Source organism: Aspergillus flavus, chromosome 1 (assembly GCF_009017415.1).
Source record: "Aspergillus flavus chromosome 1, complete sequence".
Taxonomy (NCBI): Eukaryota; Fungi; Ascomycota; class Eurotiomycetes; order Eurotiales; family Aspergillaceae; genus Aspergillus; species Aspergillus flavus.
Window position 1 is genome coordinate 4,998,050 of NC_092406.1, and position 20,886 is coordinate 5,018,935.

General features: G+C 49.6%; 10 protein-coding genes across 10 annotated transcripts; 6 read left to right on the plus strand and 4 right to left on the minus strand.

The window, feature by feature from the left end:
* Positions 1–888: 888 nt before the first annotated feature.
* F9C07_10915 (L-arabinitol 4-dehydrogenase) lies at positions 889–2,103 on the plus strand (the record flags this gene model as incomplete). The annotated part of the gene is made up of 3 exons (XM_041287955.1): positions 889–1,156; positions 1,228–1,760; positions 1,828–2,103. 3 exons carry the CDS (start codon positions 889–891, stop codon positions 2,101–2,103), a joined length of 1,077 nt encoding a protein of 358 aa, XP_041140241.1.
* Positions 2,104–2,382: 279 nt separating this feature from the next.
* On the plus strand, positions 2,383–2,678 carry F9C07_10916 (uncharacterized protein; the record flags this gene model as incomplete). Its single annotated transcript, XM_071507517.1, has 2 exons — positions 2,383–2,404; positions 2,539–2,678. The coding sequence occupies 2 exons, from the start codon at positions 2,383–2,385 to the stop codon at positions 2,676–2,678; spliced, it is 162 nt and encodes a 53-aa protein (XP_071366004.1).
* Positions 2,679–3,195: 517 nt separating this feature from the next.
* F9C07_10917 (dehydrogenase with different specificitie) lies at positions 3,196–4,032 on the minus strand (the record flags this gene model as incomplete). The annotated part of the gene is made up of 2 exons (XM_071507518.1): positions 3,196–3,870; positions 3,940–4,032. 2 exons carry the CDS (start codon positions 4,030–4,032, stop codon positions 3,196–3,198), a joined length of 768 nt encoding a protein of 255 aa, XP_071366005.1.
* A 448-nt stretch (positions 4,033–4,480) lies between these two features.
* Positions 4,481–6,190, plus strand: F9C07_10918 (permease of the major facilitator superfamily; the record flags this gene model as incomplete). The annotated part of the gene is made up of 4 exons (XM_071507519.1): positions 4,481–4,685; positions 4,736–4,920; positions 4,971–5,973; positions 6,030–6,190. The coding sequence occupies 4 exons, from the start codon at positions 4,481–4,483 to the stop codon at positions 6,188–6,190; spliced, it is 1,554 nt and encodes a 517-aa protein (XP_071366006.1).
* Positions 5,832–8,880, minus strand: F9C07_2141016 (fungal-specific transcription factor domain-containing protein). Its single transcript, XM_071509178.1, has 5 exons — positions 8,608–8,880; positions 7,992–8,518; positions 6,866–7,939; positions 6,030–6,789; positions 5,832–5,973 (listed from the first exon to the last, which is right to left on the minus strand). Exons 1-4 carry the CDS (start codon positions 8,778–8,780, stop codon positions 6,518–6,520), a joined length of 2,046 nt encoding a protein of 681 aa, XP_071366007.1. The 5' UTR covers positions 8,781–8,880; the 3' UTR covers positions 5,832–5,973; positions 6,030–6,517.
* Positions 8,881–9,271: 391 nt separating this feature from the next.
* F9C07_10920 (uncharacterized protein) lies at positions 9,272–9,781 on the minus strand (the record flags this gene model as incomplete). The annotated part of the gene is made up of 1 exon (XM_071507520.1): positions 9,272–9,781. The coding sequence occupies one exon, from the start codon at positions 9,779–9,781 to the stop codon at positions 9,272–9,274; it is 510 nt and encodes a 169-aa protein (XP_071366008.1).
* A 421-nt stretch (positions 9,782–10,202) lies between these two features.
* F9C07_2102604 (uncharacterized protein) lies at positions 10,203–11,314 on the plus strand (the record flags this gene model as incomplete). The annotated part of the gene is made up of 5 exons (XM_071508942.1): positions 10,203–10,297; positions 10,359–10,435; positions 10,494–10,548; positions 10,688–11,042; positions 11,138–11,314. The coding sequence occupies 5 exons, from the start codon at positions 10,203–10,205 to the stop codon at positions 11,312–11,314; spliced, it is 759 nt and encodes a 252-aa protein (XP_071366009.1).
* Positions 11,315–12,370: 1,056 nt separating this feature from the next.
* On the minus strand, positions 12,371–13,887 carry F9C07_10921 (putative citrate synthase Cit1; the record flags this gene model as incomplete). Its single annotated transcript, XM_041287948.1, has 3 exons — positions 12,371–12,571; positions 12,622–13,776; positions 13,840–13,887. 3 exons carry the CDS (start codon positions 13,885–13,887, stop codon positions 12,371–12,373), a joined length of 1,404 nt encoding a protein of 467 aa, XP_041140237.1.
* A 196-nt stretch (positions 13,888–14,083) lies between these two features.
* On the plus strand, positions 14,084–19,568 carry F9C07_2279977 (ATPase component of ABC transporter). The gene is made up of 2 exons (XM_041287954.2): positions 14,084–17,889; positions 17,944–19,568. The coding sequence occupies exons 1-2, from the start codon at positions 15,272–15,274 to the stop codon at positions 18,704–18,706; spliced, it is 3,381 nt and encodes a 1,126-aa protein (XP_041140236.1). The 5' UTR covers positions 14,084–15,271; the 3' UTR covers positions 18,707–19,568.
* On the plus strand, positions 19,569–20,662 carry F9C07_2141023 (uncharacterized protein). Its single transcript, XM_041287930.2, has 2 exons — positions 19,569–20,181; positions 20,280–20,662. The coding sequence occupies exons 1-2, from the start codon at positions 19,749–19,751 to the stop codon at positions 20,432–20,434; spliced, it is 588 nt and encodes a 195-aa protein (XP_041140235.2). The 5' UTR covers positions 19,569–19,748; the 3' UTR covers positions 20,435–20,662.
* The last annotated feature ends 224 nt before the right edge of the window (positions 20,663–20,886 follow it).

Genomic DNA, 20,886 nt, shown 5'->3' on the forward strand with positions numbered 1-20,886 from the left:
GGAGAGTATTCTGTAGACTTTACGGAGCCAAGGAATCCAACAACGTTTTCCTTGCGTTGCCATGTCCACCAAAGGAAGTCAATAGCGAAGATATTAACTGGGATGATTCTTGGAAGCTAGCGTCATTGGAATGACTACATAACATTGTCGTCAATAAATAGATGGAAGAGATATATAACGAAGGATGACTTAGAATACCTGGTTGAGAAACAAAGAGGAATGAAGCCTCGCTACAGAACCCAACCTCGGTTAAGCCGGAGAGGGAGAATAGGATGAATATCATACAGAGCATCATATCACCATGGCAGGTCCTTACTATGGTATTGGTTCATTCTTGTATGGATTTCCATCCCAGCACGCCGATGTTGAGAACTCAGTGGAGTGTGGCAGCAGTTGCAATATCTGGGTAACTATTAGCACCCCGCTTTCTAAGCACTTGTTGCAGGCCGGGACAAGTCTAGACCAATACTATCTGATGAACTGTTCGCCTTCAATATGCTGTTGTTCACTGTGGGATAGACCTACCCAAGATATCTTGTTTTTATGCGCCGGGGAGTTTCCGAAGTGGTAAGTGGTACGTAGTAACTAGGAACTGCATACTGATTCACTTCGGAGGTGATGCCGAAGTGCCTTTCCTAAGTGACGATAATCGCAGGCCCTGACAATCATTACTTCGTTCACGGATCGACACATGATCTTCTGCAGGAGGATGGCATGAATATTGGCCAGCAACCCACCAATTCGGCGGTATGTCCGAAGAGCTATCCCACCGGATACGATTCCCCAATATGGGAGCCTTTTGGCCTCCGAAGCAAGATATAAGTAGCTCCTCTTTGACCATTCAAGAAGTAACAAACCAGTTCATTTACTGTCATACCCAAGATCAAGATGGACATCCTCGACCGCAAACCCTACAACCATGCCATTCACACCAGCCCCGCGAACGACCTCCGTCTAGTAAAATCAGACATCCCCGAAATCCAACCCCATGAGTGCCTCGTCCACGTCCGTGCCACTGGAATCTGTGGCTCCGATGTACACTTTTGGAAACATGGCCACATCGGAGATATGGTAGTAACAGGGGACAACGGCCTGGGCCATGAAAGTGCCGGGGTAGTTCTGAAAGTTGGCGAGGATGTAACTCGGTTCAAGCCCGGTAAATCATCTAAACAAACCACCATTTACCGCCACTTATAAGAAGCATACATACTAACGAAAGCAAAACAGGCGACAGAGTCGCTATGGAATGCGGTGTCCCCTGCTCCAAACCCACCTGTTACTTCTGCCGAACAGGTCAATACAACGCCTGCCCGGATGTAGTCTTCTTCTCCACGCCTCCTCACCACGGCACTCTCCGACGATACCACGTCCACCCCGAGGCATGGCTACACCATATTCCCGACAATATCTCCTTTGAAGAAGGTGCTCTCCTAGAGCCCTTGACCGTCGCTCTAGCAGGAATCGACAGATCCGGACTCCGCCTCGCCGATCCCCTGGTGATCTGCGGGGCAGGACCTATCGGTCTCGTCACTCTACTCGCCGCCAACGCAGCGGGCGCAGAGCCCATCGTGATCACAGACTTGGACGAGGGTCGTCTTGCAAAGGCAAAGGAAATAGTCCCGCGCGTTCGACCGGTGAAGGTCACAAGAGAAGACACTCCCAAGGCCTTGGCGGGCAGGATTGTCGAGACTCTAGGCCAGGAGGCAAAATTGGTCATTGAATGCACGGGCGTGGAGTCTAGTATCCATGCTGGAATATATGTACGGTTTCCCTTCTTCCTATCTATCCCCATCACGCAAAAAGTAGCCTAATGTATCTGACAAACAGTCCACCCGTTTCGGCGGCTCCGTCTTCGTGATCGGTGTCGGCAAGGATTTCCAAACCATCCCCTTCATGCATCTCTCCGCCAAAGAGATTGATCTCCGCTGGCAGTATAGATATCACGATATCTACCCCAAGGCGATTGGTCTCGTCGCTGCTGGAATCATTGATTTGAAACCGTTGGTTTCGCATCGATTCGCGTTGGAGGATGGGATCAAGGCCTTCGAGACGGCGAGTAACCCTGCTTCTAAGGCTATCAAAGTGCAGATTTTGGATGATTAGACTTGATTCGGCGGATTGTGGCATGTGTAATAGAGTGAAAATTGAATTAGGAATTAGTTGCAGGTGTAAATAATGAAGATGTGTTCATTTTTGTTTTCCACAGAGTTAAATTAGAAGCTCCATACGTCTCCACCGGCCCCATGGCGTTCATGGTCGCGTCGAAGTGTGGTCCTCAAGGACTATCCGCTAATTAAGAATCCCTATAGGGCGTGATGAATGTCGCTTATTTCCGGCTGCTCTTGTTCTGCTAATGGGTTCCAGTTGTGGACATTTCCGGGCATGTACAGTGAGGATTTCAATGGTTAGTCGTTACTAGTTTATAGTGGGCCGGTAGCCAACTGACTGATAAAATCTGTCTTAACTGATCCCTCCATGTTCTAAACAGTGTGCGTCCCTTTCGCCTTCTGACCGAAGAAATGGCTCTTCCCAAACCAGCATCTAATATGACCGAAACCTCGGCCCAACCTTCCCCAATGTCGTCTAAGGAGGAAATCGCAGCAGGACTCTCCACATACATGGGCTTTCCCGAACGCCTGATGCAAGACGTAGGGTTTTATAAGCATCCCATCCTGTAGACCAATTCATCTTCAGTCACTGGATCCCTCTAATTGACTATCTGATAGATTCCTCGTCTCTCTTTTCGTATTCCACTTTCTGTACTATCGGGCCTGTGGACTGGTGTGTGCGGCGGATACGTGCTATCTACATATCTTATTTCTAGTGTTTCTCTGTTTTTCTTAGTTCTATGCTTTGGTCTACCGTGGAGAACGGCGGGATAAGATTCTTCGGGATTATGGGTTGGGATTGTTAGGCAGCGAGACGAGGTAGTGTTTGGCTATAGTAGTCTCGGTGCATTCTTGGCAAACATTATCAGATTCACAAGGGATCTTCGATGAGTATCTACGAGGATAACTTTTCATGATTTACCAGGAGAACGTCCTTTCAAGACGCTCCTCCTTGCTTCATCGCAGAAGATACACACACTAGATAAAGGATGCTTTCGTATACTGTATCGGAATCTTTGAAAATGAAGATGGAACCAAGTGATGGACAGATATATTGTAGAAGCTATTGCAAGTTATTGTGACAATATCAAGTATACAGCATACCGCCATTGGCACAGATCACATCCCCAGTAACCCACCGCGATCTTTCCTCCGCCAAGAACGTAATAATATCCGCAATATCCTGCGTAGTGCCGCATCGCTGACCGGCAGGTACCTTCTTGTTCTGCTCTTCCATCCTGGCGAGATGGACTGGTCCGGCAGCCTGGTACATGTCTGTATCGACAGGGCCCGGGTTCACGGCATTGACTGTGACACCATACTTGTGACCCAACTCAGTAGCCCAAACGCGGGTGAGGCCCTCAACGGCAGCTTTGGTGGCAGCGTAAACAGACTGTGTTGGGTAGCCACCTCTGGCGGAGATTGAGGAGAGATTGATGATGCGGCCGCCGCGGGGGATATAAGGCAGAACGGCCTGGGTCATGAAGACCACGGCGCGGACGTTGATATCCATGAGCTTGGTATAGCTTTCAAGAGTTACTTCTTCTAGGGGTCTGTTGTCGCCAGCTCCGGCGTTGTTGACGAGTATATCGATCTGGGTGGTTTGGAAGGCAGACAAAACTGCGGAAACAAGGGTCGCTGGGGCCTGGATATCGGCCAGATCGGCCTGTATGCCGAAGGCCTCATGGCCATCATTCTGTAAAGACTCGACAAGTGATTCTGCAGCTGCGCGTGATGATGGGGACACATAGTTGAACGCGACCTGTTTGTTCTTCGTAAGCACCCCAGTCATGAACAAAGTGGGAATGTCGTAAAATAGTAGTTGACATACCTTGGCCCCTTGTTCGCTTAAGGCACGAACTATTCCGGCACCGATTCCTCTCGCGCCACCTGTGACTAGGGCAATCTTTCCTTTGAGAGACATGGTTTGGGGCTTGTGATGTTCTTTGTTGAACTTATAAATTATGGCTTGCTTGGGTAGGTTGTACTTGAGGTTCCAACAAGTAGAGAATTTAAGACTTATATCCCTGCTTCTGGTCGATTATTCAAGCGGGGTGCAGCGGCCAAAACAAGTGGTCTTTTCACACACACGATGCGCCTTAGCCAAGAGGCGTGAAAGATCCACATAGGATAAGGTTCTCGCTGCTATCTCCGAGCAGCTGATGTACAATTGTCGGCGGGGTATCCCTCAGTGGAGACGGGCTCGGAGATATCACCGAAGCCGAACAACGTGGGGAAGTATGTCTTCAACATATCATAGTTCCTACCCCGGACGGCTTCACCCATATTTCGGAGTTTATATATCACGCGATGTTCCAGCTCAGATCATGTAACAATCGCTGTTGCGCAAAGTGACTGGGTCGAAAGGCAAAATGTGGTCACTCCGGCAAACGAAATTGATACGCCCACCCGCAGGAACTGATCCCTCTGCACCTCGGCAAAGGGATCCATGGTATGTATACAAACTGGCTGCATTTGTGTCCCTAGGTGCTCTGCTGTTTGGCTACGACCAAGGAGTCATGGGTGTCATTGTCGCCGATCAACGGTTCAAGGATTTGATGCGTCCTAAGAATTCATGTATGTTCGATGCCACCAAAATCAGCTTCATATTGTGGGGCATTCAATAGCTGATTGCAACTCAGGGGTGACTGGTGCTATTGTTTCAATGTACGATGTAGGTTGCTTCATTGGCGCCATGTCCACCGGTAGTCTTTCGGATCGGTATGGCCGTGAGAGAATGTTGGCTATTGCGAGCGTCGTCTTCGTTATTGGTGCAGTCCTACAAGCTGCCTCGTACACAGTTGTCCAAATAGTAAACAGCCAGCCTTTCACCATATATACCATTTTCTGACAAACACATAGATCATTGGCCGTATAGTCTTGGGCTATGGTGTTGGGGGATGTGCGGCAGGGGTACCCCTGTATCAATCTGAGATCGCTCCTCCAACCCTCCGAGGGAGATTGATTGGAATAGAGCAAATGGTTCTGTGCACTGGTGAGCTGTGTGCGTTCTGGATGAACTATGGGTTCAATTACCTCTCGACTAAACACTGGTGGCGCATTCCCTTGGCAATTCAAATTCTTCCGGCCATTGTTCTGGGGATAGGTTGCTGGTTCTGGGTCTTGCCAAGTCCACGGTGGCTTGTCACTCAGGACCGACACGACTGTGCTCGCGAGGTATTGATTAGATTACACGGTCCAGAGGCTGCAGTGGTAGAACTCGAGCAGATCCAGGAAACAATGCGCCTAGAGAAGCACACCAAAGCATCTTGGACAGGAATGTTTAAAATCCCTATCCTGCGGCTAACCCTCCTTGGTTGTGGGATTCAAGGCTTCCAGCAAGTCACGGGCACGAATTCAATCCTTTACTACACGCCGACACTCTTTGAAAAGGGTGGTATTACCGATCCTCGCACCGCAAACCTGGCGACAGGAGGCGTTGGGATCGCACTGTTCGTCAGTGCATGGATACCCATCTTCTTCTTTGACCGTCTGGGGCGCAAAGTATGGCTCCAGATTGGGACCGTAGGAATGATGCTAGCCATGGTCGGAATCGCAGTATTGCAATGGCATGCGGGTGAGAGCCCCGGGTCAAAGGGTAACTATGCGATTGTGGTCTTTCCCTATCTGTTCTATATCTTCTTCAACATTAGCTGGGGTGTCGCGGCCTGGACCTATCCGTCAGAAATATTCCCGCTGTCCATGCGTGCAAAGGGCAACGCACTTGCAACTTCCGCTAATTGGACCATGTGCTATATCGTTGCCCAGGCTTCGCCACCAGTTGCAGATGCAATCGGGTGGGGCCTTTACGTTGTTTATGCCGCTATATGTGTCATCGCTTTCATTTTCGTCCGCTTTGCGCTAGGTGGGTGGTTTAATCTGATCTGCAACCAGTTATTCGATTGCTGACACGGTATACAGTTGAGACGAGGAATCGGTCGCTAGAGGATATGAACCGGCTTTTCGGGCTGCAAGGCTATTTCGCAGAAGGTGAAGCTGCCGCTGCAGAGGAAATTTTTGTAGCCAAAAATGCTTCGGCGGAGCACATTGAAGAGAGCACTAATTTTGCAGGTCCGTCATAGAATTTGGGAGTACTATGGATGTGTGACTAGAGCCCCTACAACTGCCTCTTGACGGTCAAAAGACTCCTGTTGGCGCAGTTCACCATGTAGCAACCTGAGCAACGAACGATCTATGTGTTATATACGTTTGATCGTTCAAATCATATAGTATCCACCATGCAATGATTTTCAGTTAATATGTGTCGGGGAAGTGCATGCTTAAGTTTCAATGTACCCGCATCGATAAATTGTAGGCTGAGCCCGGGGTCTCTATGTGTTAGTGGATAGAAATTAGAAGGACACAGAAGATGGCTAAGTCAAGATTTCATGTGTTCAGCGAATGGCGGATCACATTGCCATCCATGGACTCGTTCCTGAATGTCCTTCTGAGCCCTCGAAGAAATTTTGAATCATGAAGCCCCCGGCCGCGTCCAGGAGTTCCGCATTAGACATGCCTTGTGGATACCACGTAAAGCTATCCTCTAGCCCCATCGATAACGGGTTGTATATTGCTTGGTTTTGAGCACCGGGAGGCGGGGCCCAGAGACGAGAAGGGCGTGTCACGGCCGTTGTTGGGTTCGGGCTAATATTTTGAGTCAAGTCAACAGCATGACCTTGTTCTATTTTACGTCAGTCATGAACCCTTGGCAACTGGGACAAAAATGAAGAGGAAGAGGGGTAGGCAGCATGTCTCACCGAGGAGCTTCTGTAATACATTCCGTGCACGAAACGCCATATCATGCGACGACCCAAGACTCTCAAGACAATCCACAGCCTGTTGGAGATGTCCCTTCCATGATGGAGCCATAGTATGAGTCGGGCTATAGATGTAACAGGTGGCCTGCACAAAGCTCGCTGTGATCAACCAGTATGTCGCATACCATGCGAGACCCCGTTTTCTACTATCCGTATGGTTGAGAAATCCACATATAGACGTGACACATTCATCAGCTGCAGATAGGCACGAATTGATCGGGCCCTCTGATGTACTGATGGCTGATCTTGTAGCTATAGCCTCGAATAAAAAGGGCCGATTGAGAACGATACGCAGGTGGAAAGACCTCCACAGAAGAACTCTCTTAGGCAACTCCAAGTGCGGTTCCAGATTGACCTCTTGGTTGAAATATGGGGGCAGGTCCTTCCACCAATTCCCGATACTCTCTTCTAGTTTCACAGCTCTCTCATATCTTGGAACATGGTGCGTGAGAAGCTCCACCTGAACGGCATTTGCAATCTTAGCTAGCTTGACTTGAGCAATGAGAGCAGATGTGATAGTGGGCCCAGGCTTGCACTCAGGCAAATGCTCCATATCAACCGCAATATCCTGGTCATCCAGGTTTGCTGGGAGGCGAATGTTCACTCCAACTAAAGACACTGCAGGCCTCCCGAGAGTCAGCTGAGCCCCGGAAACGAAGACAAACAGTGTCCACCAAACGCGTCGGCGGATCTCCATAGTGAAGGGCGATGTGCTTGGCATGCCGAACTCACGGTGCAAGCCGATTGCAAGAGCCATGCTGAAGCCGATGCCGATAAGAATGAACCCCGCGTTAGGCTTGTTCCGCTTTTGCAAGTAATTGGCCATTATAACAATAGCTTGCACGTAGCTCAAAGACCCTTTCTCGAGGACATCCATCGTTAAGTGTCTACGTGCTTCCTTGTAGAAAGGAATGTCGCATTTGGTCGCGTTAGAATCACCAACGAATGCACCGATAGCAAGGACCGTGTTATATAATAGCGGCCACGAACCGTCCCGCGGCTTAGCCAGGGCACCTATAATTCCTTAGCAAAGCTGATACATACCAGGCTCGTGCGCAAGGCATACCCGATATTCGCGCACGAAAAGTCCCTTCATGTAAGATGGGATACGCAGGATGATAGAGAGCGAAATAATCATCAATATAACGGCTGACTGTGGCCATTGACTGGGATCGCGCGGCGGGGAAATCATCCTCATCCAATGACGAGGGCGTGTTCACGCTGTTCAGTGGAAGGTACAGTGGAAGAGATTGCAGAAATTTCAACGCAGCTATTCCGGACTGCGGTCCTGTATACCCAGCCTTATGCGGGTCAGCAGTTAAGAAGCCCATACCGTCGATTGAGTTATCGAAGTCTTGAGACTCGTCAAATTCATAGTCTTCTGCGTTGCTGTGTTCAGTGAAGTTTGTCGGGAGTTGCTCAGTATGGTGTTCCACCTCAGTACTCAGCTTGGTATCCTGGCTTGTATTTACCGGTGCTACCTGGCGACTCTCTCGTACAGTTCGAAGTGCTTCTTGCAAGTCAACTGTAGGGAGGTACGTCCTCCAGGCTTTTTCCATGTCCTGCCGAAGTTGTTCATATTCTTGAAGACGCCTTCAGTAGTTTATGTAAGTAAATATATTCCGGCCATTCAACGATTATAGCCGGGTAATATAACTCAAGCCTATGACAGACAGCCTCACCTTTGCAGTGACGATAATTTTTGCGACGGGGACGAGTACCGGCATGCTTTTGCATCTCTGATACAGTTGGCGCAAGTATCATCGCCGGAACATCGAACTTTCCGGCGTTTGCACTCATCGCACGCAAATGTTTTGCGTAATATCCGACGAGTTCGAATTGAATCATTCATCATGCTGAGCTTATGTATATATTGAATGCGACATATTGGATCGGTCAATGATTCGGAGGGACGAGGCGAAAGACACGGACTCGGACATGGTGCGCGGGAAGCCGACTACGAGCTAACCTATTTCAGGTTAGTCCATCTTCTCTCCACGGGGTGTCTACCTCAGGCCCTCAGGCACCAAAAAGCCAAAGTCAGCAACAGATTGGGGGAATTCCAATAGGGGAGGAAAATGAAAAATAAGTCTATTCATATGTGTACCTTCGTGTATATAGGTTTCTTACTTTAGGTACCTACTTCACTAGCAATATAAATTACTAATTAATTCAAAAACTATTAATTCAGGATACGTCGCTCAACGCATATCCTTTAAAAGACAAGGAAAGTGCCGCCAACTCGGACTTAGGTCAACTATTGTCCTGTCGTATTCAGGGCCACTTTGCAAAAGTAAAGACAGAGAAGGAACTGTTTCCCCAATCCCCCACACAGTATCATTGGCTTCAAAGCTTGAATGTCAAGGACGTAACTAGAAGGCAGCTATGAGTTGCTTCTGACCAAGGATGAACTTGAGAACAGTGCTCATTGCCGGGGGCGCATCTGATGGAGGGGCAGTCTTTGGATGAGGGCTGAACAGAGAAGCCACGCGTGGTAAATTCAGAGGGTAGTTGGAGGTCAGCACATGAGACATCCCAATCGACTTTGTCGCCGTTCATTTCATACTCGAATTGTATGACATCGTTTGCTTTTAGGTCAGGCTTTGTTGAGACTTTGATGCAAATGCGGCTGTCCTTTGGATTCACACGCCATACTTCCTCGTACGTACCACCCCCAGCAGAAAGCGTATGCATGCTGCCTTCTTTATCGGCCACTGACCAGGCATAAATTGGGGCGGGTAGACTGTTGACAATCTTGACGGCTCCGAGGCTGCGAGGTAAAATGTCATCGATTGGTTGACTGAGGACAGTGGAGAGCAATTCCAAAAAGAAGGTAAAAACGGTGAAGAACAGCATTTTCGCGGAAGATGGCCGCCCGATTGTTATTTGCTATGAAACCAATCAAGATAGTCTTCAGTAATATTCTTGTTTTATGAATCCTGGGGTAGAGTAAAGAGACGAGAAGACTCTCAGTTACGAAAGCTCTAAAGGTACTATATATTCTATTTGAGACTACCTCCTCGTGGTGAATTTGGCAGCTATTTAGGATGGATAGTCACATTCCCTAGCTCAAGAACAATAGTCCACCAATTCCCACTGGGCTATTTTGGGCGCCCTGCAATTTAGTATATTCTACATATTCACTCTCAGCCTCCTCTATGTAAAGCCTTCGTACGATAGGTAGGGTTTCACTAGCTTCATTCAATGAATCCCTTAATAATGTGAACCAGCGGAAGCCCTAACCGGGGACACATTTGTGAAACGATGGCTAAACAGGATGTGGACTACATCCACCCATCATTATTGTCAACAAACAAAGAAGACATATGGAGTAACATCTCCCGATATCTTTGAGAAATGGAATGTTATTATGTGCGTCAATGGCTTCTAAGGTACAATCAATCACATTGTAGTATAAAAATGCCTGAAACAGTGGCGTCCTAAGAGTGCCTATGAAGATTCTCCCTAATGGTGACTGCTTAGCAAGAACAACTGGCTTAACATTGGGTGGTAAGTTGCTATTACATCATCGTATCTGTTTAGCCCTCTTGCTTTCAATATCATTGAGCCTCATATTTATTAACTGAACGTCTTCGATATGGCCCCCATGTTGCTCTAAGTCGGTAAGTCCAATTCCTTCTCGATGTAGGCCACATAAGTAATGTTGTTCACAACAGGAACTGTGATCAGAGTAATATCAATGTTGTGATACTCCATCAGACGTTTCAAGCCCTAAGCCGCAACAGTATCACTCGCTGTTAGTACGAACGGACACGACAAGCTGCCGGAACTGCGGTGGGTCCAAAGCGGGCATGATGTTGTAGAAACCAAGGAGACACGACCCAAACTCGACAACAATAACATCAAGAGTCCATTTTGTTCAATTCATGCAGGATGCCCAGCGACACCTCAACTATCTCATTTAGGTTTACCGCAAGTTGTGGGTAACCAACCATCTGCGAAACCTAGAACTAGCTCAGCCCCTGTGGCAGACAAACAACGCAGCTCGTTCAAAAGAGCAACTCCAGATGATTTGGCGCCGGCTACTCGGAGTCCTCCGGACTTAGGATGTTGGATTATATTTCGAACTGTTGTGGTTTTCCCGGTGTTTGACGCGGTACCGGCGACTACCACTATGGGCGCTGACTGGCTTAGAGTCTGGCGTTTGGGAATCGTTGAGTGTTTGATGTCCATAGGAGCCCCAGCTTTTAGTATACTACCGAGTACTGGGACTTGAACCGGTATCTCTTCATCGTCAAGGGAAACCTCAACCAAATCCACTATTCCGGTCCTGCTAACATAGGACAAGATAGTAGTACTGGGCCGGATACCCCAGTAGCCACCTCTACGCTTCGTCGCAACTTTCCTGCTCGCGACCGCACTTGGTGATAGCTTGAAACCCAATGGTCTCTTCGATCAACCATCCTACCATTTCTCAAATCGTCTCACCCTTAGGCCCATCAATAAAAGGCCGACACAGAACAGTATAGCTGTCACTGATCGGCGGACAGGAATGAACGCATAAGCTCTGTAACTATGCCGTTCCAGAATGTCTCTTCGTGAAATGTGAATTAAACTGGGAAAGGATGACCCTGGTGCTATTGAGAACATGACTGTATCACCGGGGTTGTCTCGTGTTGCACTGTCAGACAATTTTCTATTGCTGCATCATGTGTATGTATTGCCAGTATCATCACAATTATTATTATTATTTGCCTGTTGTTCCAACCGAATTTCTTCAAGCTGGGGGTGTAAGTTAGTTGTTTGATAAAACTCAATAGTACTGACCGAGCGCCTGTTCAGGTATCCCCATCAGTCCTCGTCAAATTCTACCAAGTAAGATCATTTCCTTGGAACCAAGCTTTAGCTAGAATAAAGTACGAACGCCCTTTAATGATTTATGTGTGAGTTTGGAGTGTTTTTCTATCTTGAAGAATATATAGTAGTTTCTGAACCTAAAGTGGTGCCTTGATGCCTGGATAGATAAACATATATATTGATGTACAATTGATTTCACGACTCTTTTAGTCCACATAGTTATATTATATAGATTACTCAGCAAACAACGAATTGAGGAAGTTCTAGAAAGCTCTTGTTCAGAAATCGTAACTTGGTCAGTACTCGGGCTAGAAGTATCAGTAAATGCCCTTGCACACGACGAAACATTTATGGCAAGGGCGGTTAGCCTCTATACGCGAAGCCGCGTCAACACGGATAAGAAGCGAATCAAAGAAATCGAGGTAAGAAAATCTGATATAGTTCTATTCTCTAATGTCTATCTGGCGTCTATGCAAATGGGCATATGGCTAGATGCAGGGATATCAACCCCAGCAAGCAAGAGAACAAAGGTTAACCTTCAACAAAGAAACAGCACACGTTCATTGCGGATATCAAAATACGCTATCATTCAAACATTTTTTACAGGCAGGGATTGGATTTCGTCAATCATTTCTTCAGGCCCAGGAGGTTAATGCTCTTAGGACGCTCGATGGGCAGGCCGAGGGCACGGTCCCAGATGAGCTGGACGAGAGGGCCCAGAGCACGGCTGACACCGAAGGTGACGGTGTAGTAGAGGGGCTGCTGGAATCCGTAGTGGTAGAAGAGAACACCAGACGCGGCGTCAACATTGGGGTGGGGGTTCTTGGTCTAGTATCGTTAGCACAGGTAGCTTGGAAAAGGCCGAGACAATTATTTACCTTTCCATGTTCCGTAAGAACACCAGGGGCGATCTCGGAATTCTTCTTGACCAATTGGAAGACAGGGTTGGCCAGGACATCAGGGCGAGTGGCAGCAAAGTCCATGAGAGCCTCGAAACGAGGGTCAGGCTTGCGGAGGACACCATGGCCGTAGCCAGGGACGACACGGCCCGACTTCAGGGTGTCCCAGAGGTAGGTACGAACGTCCTCGTCAGTGAACTTGGTTCCGATCTTCTCCTGCATGGACAGGATCCACCGCAGGACTTCCTGGGCAGCAAGGCCGTGCAGAGGTCCGGCAAGACCCAAAAGACCCGCACTGTAGCTCAGGAAGGGGTCGCTCAGGGCGCTTCCAACCAAGTGGGTAGCGTGGGCAGACACGTTACCGCCCTCGTGGTCACCGTGCAGGGCCAAGTACAGACGCAGCAAATCGTGGAAGTCCTGGTTCTGTTGACCACCTTTGCCGAGTAGCTCTGCGAAGTTGTAAGACCAATCCTGGCTCACGTCGAGAGCTTGGGTGCCAACAGCGTCGATCTCCTCGGGGCGGAAGACCAATGCGGCGACACGGGGGATCTTGGCCAGCAACGAGATGCTGTCGTCGAATGTGGGCTCCCAGTAATCGGCCTTGTTCAGGCCCTTCTCGTAGGCCTTGGCGAACTGCGACTCAGTGTTCAGAGCAGCGACGGCGATCGACAGCTGTGTCATGGGGTGCATGTTGCGGGGGAAGGACTTAATGAGGTCCAGGATGTGCTGAGGGAGGTGGGACTTCTCGGCCAATTCGCGCGAGAAGGCGCGCACCTGGCTGGTCGAGGGGACCTGTCCCGTCAGGAGGAGCCAGAACATGGCTTCGGGCAACATCTCGGTACCGGAGGTACCCTTAGGGAGCTCCTTCTGACAATCCTTGATGGTCTTGCCGTGGAAGCGGATCCCCTCATCGGGATCAAGGACCGAGCCCTCCCAGAGCATCGACTTGAGACCACGCATACCACCAATGACATTGGCAACTTTGACCTCACCAATCACATCGTCACCCCGTTGTTTCACCTGCTGGAAGAGTTCACGTTTGGCGGGGATGACCGCCTTGAGGGCGGACTTCAGATCGGGTTCCGCCGTCGCATAAGATCTGCGAGAGGTATACTGAGCCAATAGGCGCGAAGACTGTCACAATGGCTAGATTTAGTCTTTGCATTAGGGTGATACCAGTTACGATCGGGAACTAACCTGAGCCAGCTTGGTAGCATGGCGAGTGGTTCGCATGGGCATGGCCATGGTGTGTTTTATTTATTGATGGTGGAGAAAAGGCCCGTAGAATTACACTCAACACAGGAGCACTGCTTTGTGTCGAAGTCTAGCGGGGAGGACGATGGGAGTTTTTAAATTTAGAGTGAAGGTACACAAGGAAGAGAAGAAAACAGCGAAAGGAGGGAGCACGAATTATACGCCGAGGGCCCCCTTGCACGCCAGACCGATTTGAACGCCCGGTTGGCCGCGGAGGAACGGTGAAGGTGACAGGAAGGTACCGAGGCAATCCAACGGCTGCATGCGGAGTGTCCAACCAACACCCATCATTCTTTTCTAAGGGTCTAATCACACCACTTCTCTCTCACGGTCGGATGGAAGGATGTAATTGCTAGTATGGCTCTACTACTATACCTTTTATAGGGAATAAAGAGACATAATTTTTCTATATTCTTGACCCCTATGAATATTTGTTTTTGTTGTTGTTACCGAGGGTCGGGTATTCCTCCAAAGGGATGTGATGGACCATATGCTTCGGGATAAGCTGATAGTCGATCATCGGCAGACGGGATGATTGTTTAATCCACTGTATGTGGGTTAGGATAGACGTGCGAACTACATCGATCAAGAAGAGCTCTATAGAAGTGTTCCATAACGCAACAGCAAGGGATATAAAATCGGCTACTCCTCTCCATGTATTCAGATTGATTGTTTGGATGAGAGACTCCGTCCCCGTCACGATATCCGCGGGTTGGCGGATCCGGCGTGCGGGGTAATCCCGATGTGGATTAGCCTTCCTCGGGGTGAAAGTTCTTTATGCCTGAGGCATGAACGCCAAGCCAGCACCGCCACATACGGCACCTGGCCAGACCAATACAAGCCATCCATGCCTCAGGCACCCAGCACCCACCGGGGCTGAGCCAACAATCAGGGCCCACGCAAAGGCGGTGTATTCTGATTGGTGAAAATCCTGCTCCCCTGCGCCTCAGGCAGAGATTTTTACCCGCGCCCAATCACAAAGGAACTTATCAGCGGCCCAAAAAAAAATAATCGCCGCCCCGCCATCATTATCAGTGATCTTTCTTTCCAGTTCAGCCTGGATTTTTTCCTTTCCCTCTTGTCTCTTCACTCTCCCCTCTTTCCTTTCTCTTGTTCATATACCCTGTTGTTTGTGTTGAAGACGGATCCTCGTCCAGAGGCCGATCTGACGTTTGGATTTTCTTCAAAAAGTTTTGAATTTTGTGTAGATTTTCTTTTCTGTACTTTTCATTTCTCCTTTGTGGTATTTTCAATTTTCCACCAGGCTCCGACGACGCCGCTTTAGTGGCTTACCGACTTAGCGCAAAGGTTGAAGCGAAAGAACACACTCCGGCGAGAGACGCACTGCATTTAAGATCGCCCTATATATCAGAGAATGCCTCATTCCGAACCTACCACCATGGCTACCGCTGTTTCCAAGACCCCATCTACCGTCCCTCCCACCCCAGAGGAGATCTCGTCCCTTTTTAACACCATCTTTACCGCAGAGACCTCTCAGCAGTCTCTCGATGCATCCTACGCCTTGACCAATTTGTTGATTCAAAGTGTCGGCTGTCTCGGCTTTCAAAAATACGACGTCTTGTCGCAAGTCAAGAAGGCGGCGAGCGATAAGAAGAATGGCGCCCGCCGTGAGAGTGCCATGCTGATCATCGGCGCTCTGTTCGAACGTTTCCCCCGCGAACACCCTCTGAGCGAAGTCATATTCCTCCTCCAAGACGGCGGCGTGCTTGATATTGCCCTCGATGCGTTGGCCGACAAGGGCGCAGTGGTTCGCGACGCCGCTCAGTATGCAATCGATGCCTTGTTTGCTGGCCTCAAGCCCGAATCGATGGCCAATGGCCTCCTTCCTGCCCTGTCTGCTTATCTCAGTCGCGGCACCGGTAAGTGGCAGGGCTTTGTCGGCGCATACTCCCTCATTGAGAAGATGGCCGTCAAAGCGCAGATGGGTAACGGAACCATGGAAGAAGAGCGTGAGAAGGATATACTGCGCGAGGCGATGGGCAAGACTCTGAAAGACTTGATTCCTCTGGTGGAGTCCGGCATGCACGATCTAAAGGCTGAAGTGGCTAAGCGGGCTTGCAAGGCCATGAACGCGGTTACCACTCTGTTGTCCAACGATGATGTTGCCCCTCGTATCCCTCTTTTGATCAAGACCATGGAGCAGCCGTCCGAGAAGACCCTACAGGATGCCATCCATGCCTTGTCGCAAACCACTTTTGTCGCCATTGTTACCTCTCCCGTTCTGGCCTTGCTCACTCCATTGCTGGAACGCTCGCTGAACGCCCCGACAACACCCCAAGAGACTTTGCGTCGCACTGTCGTGGTTGTGGAGAATCTGACAAAACTCGTGCATGATCCCTCCGAGGCACGTACCTTCTTGCCCAAGCTCATCCCCGGTGTACAGGCTGTCAAGGATCGTGCTTCCCTCCCGGAAGTTCGAGAGCTTGCCACCCGCGCCTTGAGCGTGATGGAGAAGGCCATGAGCGACAGCAATGTTCACGCTGGATCTGTCACCAAGACCACTCCGGATGAGGTTCTCGCCGTCTTGGATGCTCAGATTCAGGCCAACGGCGGCCTTGCTGTGCCCGAGGCGCATACGCTTTTCGAGCTCGGTAAGACTTACATCGCGGAGATGGTCCGTGAAGATGTGAACTGCCGCATGCACGACCGTATTCCAATCTGTGTCGCCCCCTACCTGCGTGGTTTGCTACCGGAGGATAAGCACGACGCTGTCGCCTCCGCTCTTCAGGCACATTTCATCGAGGAAGATCACCGCAAGTTTGGCAAGCCCGAACCCGATGATCCCAATGAGGTCGAGATTGTCAACGCCAACTTTTCCCTCGCCTACGGTGGAATGCTTCTTCTCAACCATACCAACCTGCGTTTGCTGAAGGGTCACCGGTATGGTCTTTGTGGTCGCAATGGAGCTGGCAAGTCTACTCTCATGCGCAGTATCGCCAACGAGAAGCTGGAGGGCTTCCCCCCGCAGGATGTTGTTCGTACCTGCTTTGTCGAGCATAACCAGGGCGAGGATGCCGACCTGAGCATCATCGAATACGTCTCCAAAGACCCCAAGATTGCAGAGGCTGGCCAGGAGCACATCAGTCAGGTGCTTCTCGAATTCGGCTTCACCGATGGCCCTGAGGGTCGCCAGTCGCAACGTGTTGGATCGCTGTCTGGTGGTTGGAAGATGAAGCTTGCGTTGGCCCGTGCCATGCTCATGAAGGCGGATGTTCTACTTCTGGACGAACCGACTAACCACTTGGATGTTGCCAATGTGAAGTGGTTGCAGGAATACCTGAAGAAGCACACTGAGATCACCAGTTTGATTGTCAGTCACGACTCTGGATTCTTGGACGAAGTCTGCACGGACATTTACCACTATGAAAACAAGAAGCTCGTCTGCTACAAGGGTAATCTGGCTGCTTTCGTCAAGCAGAAGCCCGAGGCAAAGAGCTATTACACCTTGTCTGCCAGCGCTGTTCAGTTCAAGTTCCCTCCCCCTGGTATTCTGTCCGGTATTAAGTCCCAGACCCGTGCCATCCTCCGGATGACCAACTGTTCCTACACCTATCCCGGTGCCTCTAAGCCATCCCTGACTGACGCATCGCTCACCCTAACACTGTCTTCCCGTGTTGCTATCATTGGAGGAAACGGTGCTGGTAAATCTACTTTCATCAAGATGCTTACCGGAGAGACCATCCCGCAAACCGGCAAAGTTGAGAAACACCCCAACCTTCGTATCGGTTATATTAAGCAGCACGCTCTCGAGCACGTGGAGATGCATCTGGAGAAGACCCCCAGCCAGTACCTCCAGTGGCGTTATGCTAACGGTGATGACCGCGAAGTGTACTTGAAGCAGACCCGTATCCTTACCGAAGAAGATAAGGCTCAGCTGGAGAAGCCGGTCGATCTCAAGGATGGCAGGGGCCCCCGTCGCATTGAGGCCCTTATGGGTCGACAAAAGTGGAAGAAGTCCTTCCAGTACGAAGTGTAAGTTATCGCTGCCTACTAGTCTCCGCGCGCCACCGCTAACAGAAACCATAGCAAATGGATTGGTCTCCTTCCCAAGCACAACACCATGATCTCCCGTGAGACCCTGCTTGAACTTGGATTCTTCAAGCTGGTTCAGGAATTCGATGATCATGAGGCTTCTCGTGAAGGTCTCGGATTCAGAAACTTGGAACCTCCCGAGATCTCGAAGCACTTCGAGGACGTTGGTTTGGATCCTGAGATTGCCAATCACAACCAAATCTCTGGCCTTTCTGGTGGTCAAAAGGTCAAGGTTGTGTTGGCCGGAGCCATGTGGAACAACCCTCATTTGCTTGTGCTGGACGAACCCACCAACTTCTTGGACCGTGACTCTTTGGGTGGTTTGGCTGTGGCCATCCGCGACTTCAAGGGTGGTGTAGTCATGATTTCTCACAACGAGGAATTTGTGGGCGCGCTCTGCCCCGAACAGCTTCACGTCGCTGATGGGCGCATTGTTGCCCGTACCAACACGGGCGTGTCGCTCGATCGGTTCGAAGACAGTGCGGCCAACTCGCCCCAGACCGGCACCGCTGTGAACTCTACGGCCACCAGCGCGGCTGCTTCTGCTGCTGCTTCTGCTGCTGCTTCTGCTGCTGCTTCCGCCGTGAACTCTGGCGCCGAAGAACAGGGAGAACTCAAGTTCAAGGCGCGAAAGAAGAAGAAGATGACCCGTGCCCAGCTCAAGGAGCGGGAGACTCGTCGTCGTCTCCGTCACCTTGAGTGGCTCAATAGCCCCAAGGGTACCCCCAGGCCTCCGGACACTGATGATGAGGCTTAGTAAATATTCGTTGTTTATACCATTTTTCTGGACTTTGTTCGCTGCATGAGCAGCGTGATGATTTGCCTGTTTTGGTCATTACGATAGACGGCTTGGCGTTTGCTTTTGTTTTTGCTTAATTCATTTCGGCGGTTCGCTTTCCATAGATAACTATTGATCTCAGACTTAATTGCACCACCGTGGTCCATCTCTATGCCTTGTACATGTATGCGATATCTAGGTTTCCCCACGCCTATTGAGGGGCGGTCATTTTATCTGTCGACCATAGTCAGATAACGTTATAACGTTTGCTCATCCAACACAGTGAATTGCTGATCTTAGATCCTTGTATTGAGATCGTGCTAAAGTAATGCCATTATTCGGCTTGAAACATCGTGACTTACTACACATTGAGCAATGATTTGAACCAAGACGCTTCATGGACTGAATCCAGAGAGTTAGGGCAAACATGATACCACATCAAGATGGAATGCCTACCCGCATACATACAACAAGCCCTAGTATCTAGCACAATAGGTACTCATCATGATAGGTCCTTTTGGTATACTCAAACCAACGCAAGCCACTATCAGGATCATGTGGCCAAATTCGATTTGACCAAAGGGACCTAAAAGATAAGCCACAAATTACCTCGTGGCGTTTCGTGACATCACTTCGCCCAGCCTTGTCATCCATGCCAGACACACAGTGAAATCCTGCATGCATGGATCATGACGAATAAGATGCAGTTGGCCAGTGCCCGAAGTGGCGCAGTCTCATCCCGTAGCTCACATTGGCCGGTTTCTCACCCTGTAATATGGGCTATACGAGTCGCAATCTATGGTTGTAGCACTTTAGCCTTACCGTACCAACATCAGGCAACAGGGTATTAGACTTAATCTACAAGGTGAAGGGGACTTACCTCAGCGAATATAAAACCATAACACCCCTTCCTGCCCTATTTCTCCACCTATGCTTCTCTAGACTGATAGACTTACGTCAGCACAAGTACTTCTCACAAAGTGTACTACTAGTAATCAATACCCATTCCAGAAATCTGACAATGACCTGCTCCAGAATGCGCGACGAACCCCCAGCCTACGAGGAGACCACAGGCTCCAGCTCAACCGCCATTCCTGGCGACAACAAGACACAGTTACAGGATGAGGATACACGATCGAAATACGGGTTGATTTCTTTCTCAGGGTACGACCGCGTTCGCCTCATGCGCTTTCCGGAGTCCATCGTAGCGCTTGTATCGGAGACACTTCAGAGACATTGGCCCAAGGGGATACAGAAAGTAAAGGCATACTACGAGAGTACAGAGTTCAAGCTACGGGGAAATCCGTTCGAACATGGCGACGACGATGAAAAGGTTGCGCTTCGTAATGCCATATTAGGGCTTCTGGATGCGTTGGCAAGAGAAGGTTGGGGTGTACACCCTGCTGCCGGGGGCTTGGGGAGGATAGGGAATTATAAGTCGCTTGGGCAGAAGGGTATGTTTCTTTTTATAATTTATTAGGGCTCCATTTTATTTTCTGTTTCTTCTGCTCCCATCCCAAATCTATTAGCAGATCAGACTGACAAAGCACAGATAGCCTGATTTTCAAACGCCAGGCCCCCCAGCAACTCTCCTGGATGTGTATCTCCTTTGACTCCGACGACCTCATGCACCTTATCAACGCTCCCCCCGAGTTAGCCTTATCCCTGGTTGCAGTCTTCGGGGACAGGATTAAAAACTGTAATTAGGACCTTGTGACCGGCGCGTTTGAGGTGAAATTCCAAAGCAAGTTATGGGCCAAGTATTCGGAGGAAGGAGCAGTGCTGAGTAGAGTGGCCATACTGGATGTGCTTCAGTGTCTGGAGGGTCAGGGGTTTACGTTGTGTTCGAGTCTGGATATCGACTATGGCAACCGGGGGCGAGGTGTATAAGAGTAGTGGGGAGACGTGGTTTTGTTGTCGTTGAGGGGTTGGCGATGTTTAGGGTCGTATTTGGACTTTACTGAATATATGATCAGCATGGTATGACTTTGTGCGTTGAGGGTTATTGCTTAACTACATGTCTGCTTGAATGGCGCGATCCGTAGGGTTAACGTGCCCTGGCTATCAACGAGTCTTAAAACTATCTCACCCTCTATGGGATTCAGTCAGAAGTCTACAGTATTTATTGCAATGCGCGACCTCACTATTCCAAGGATGTC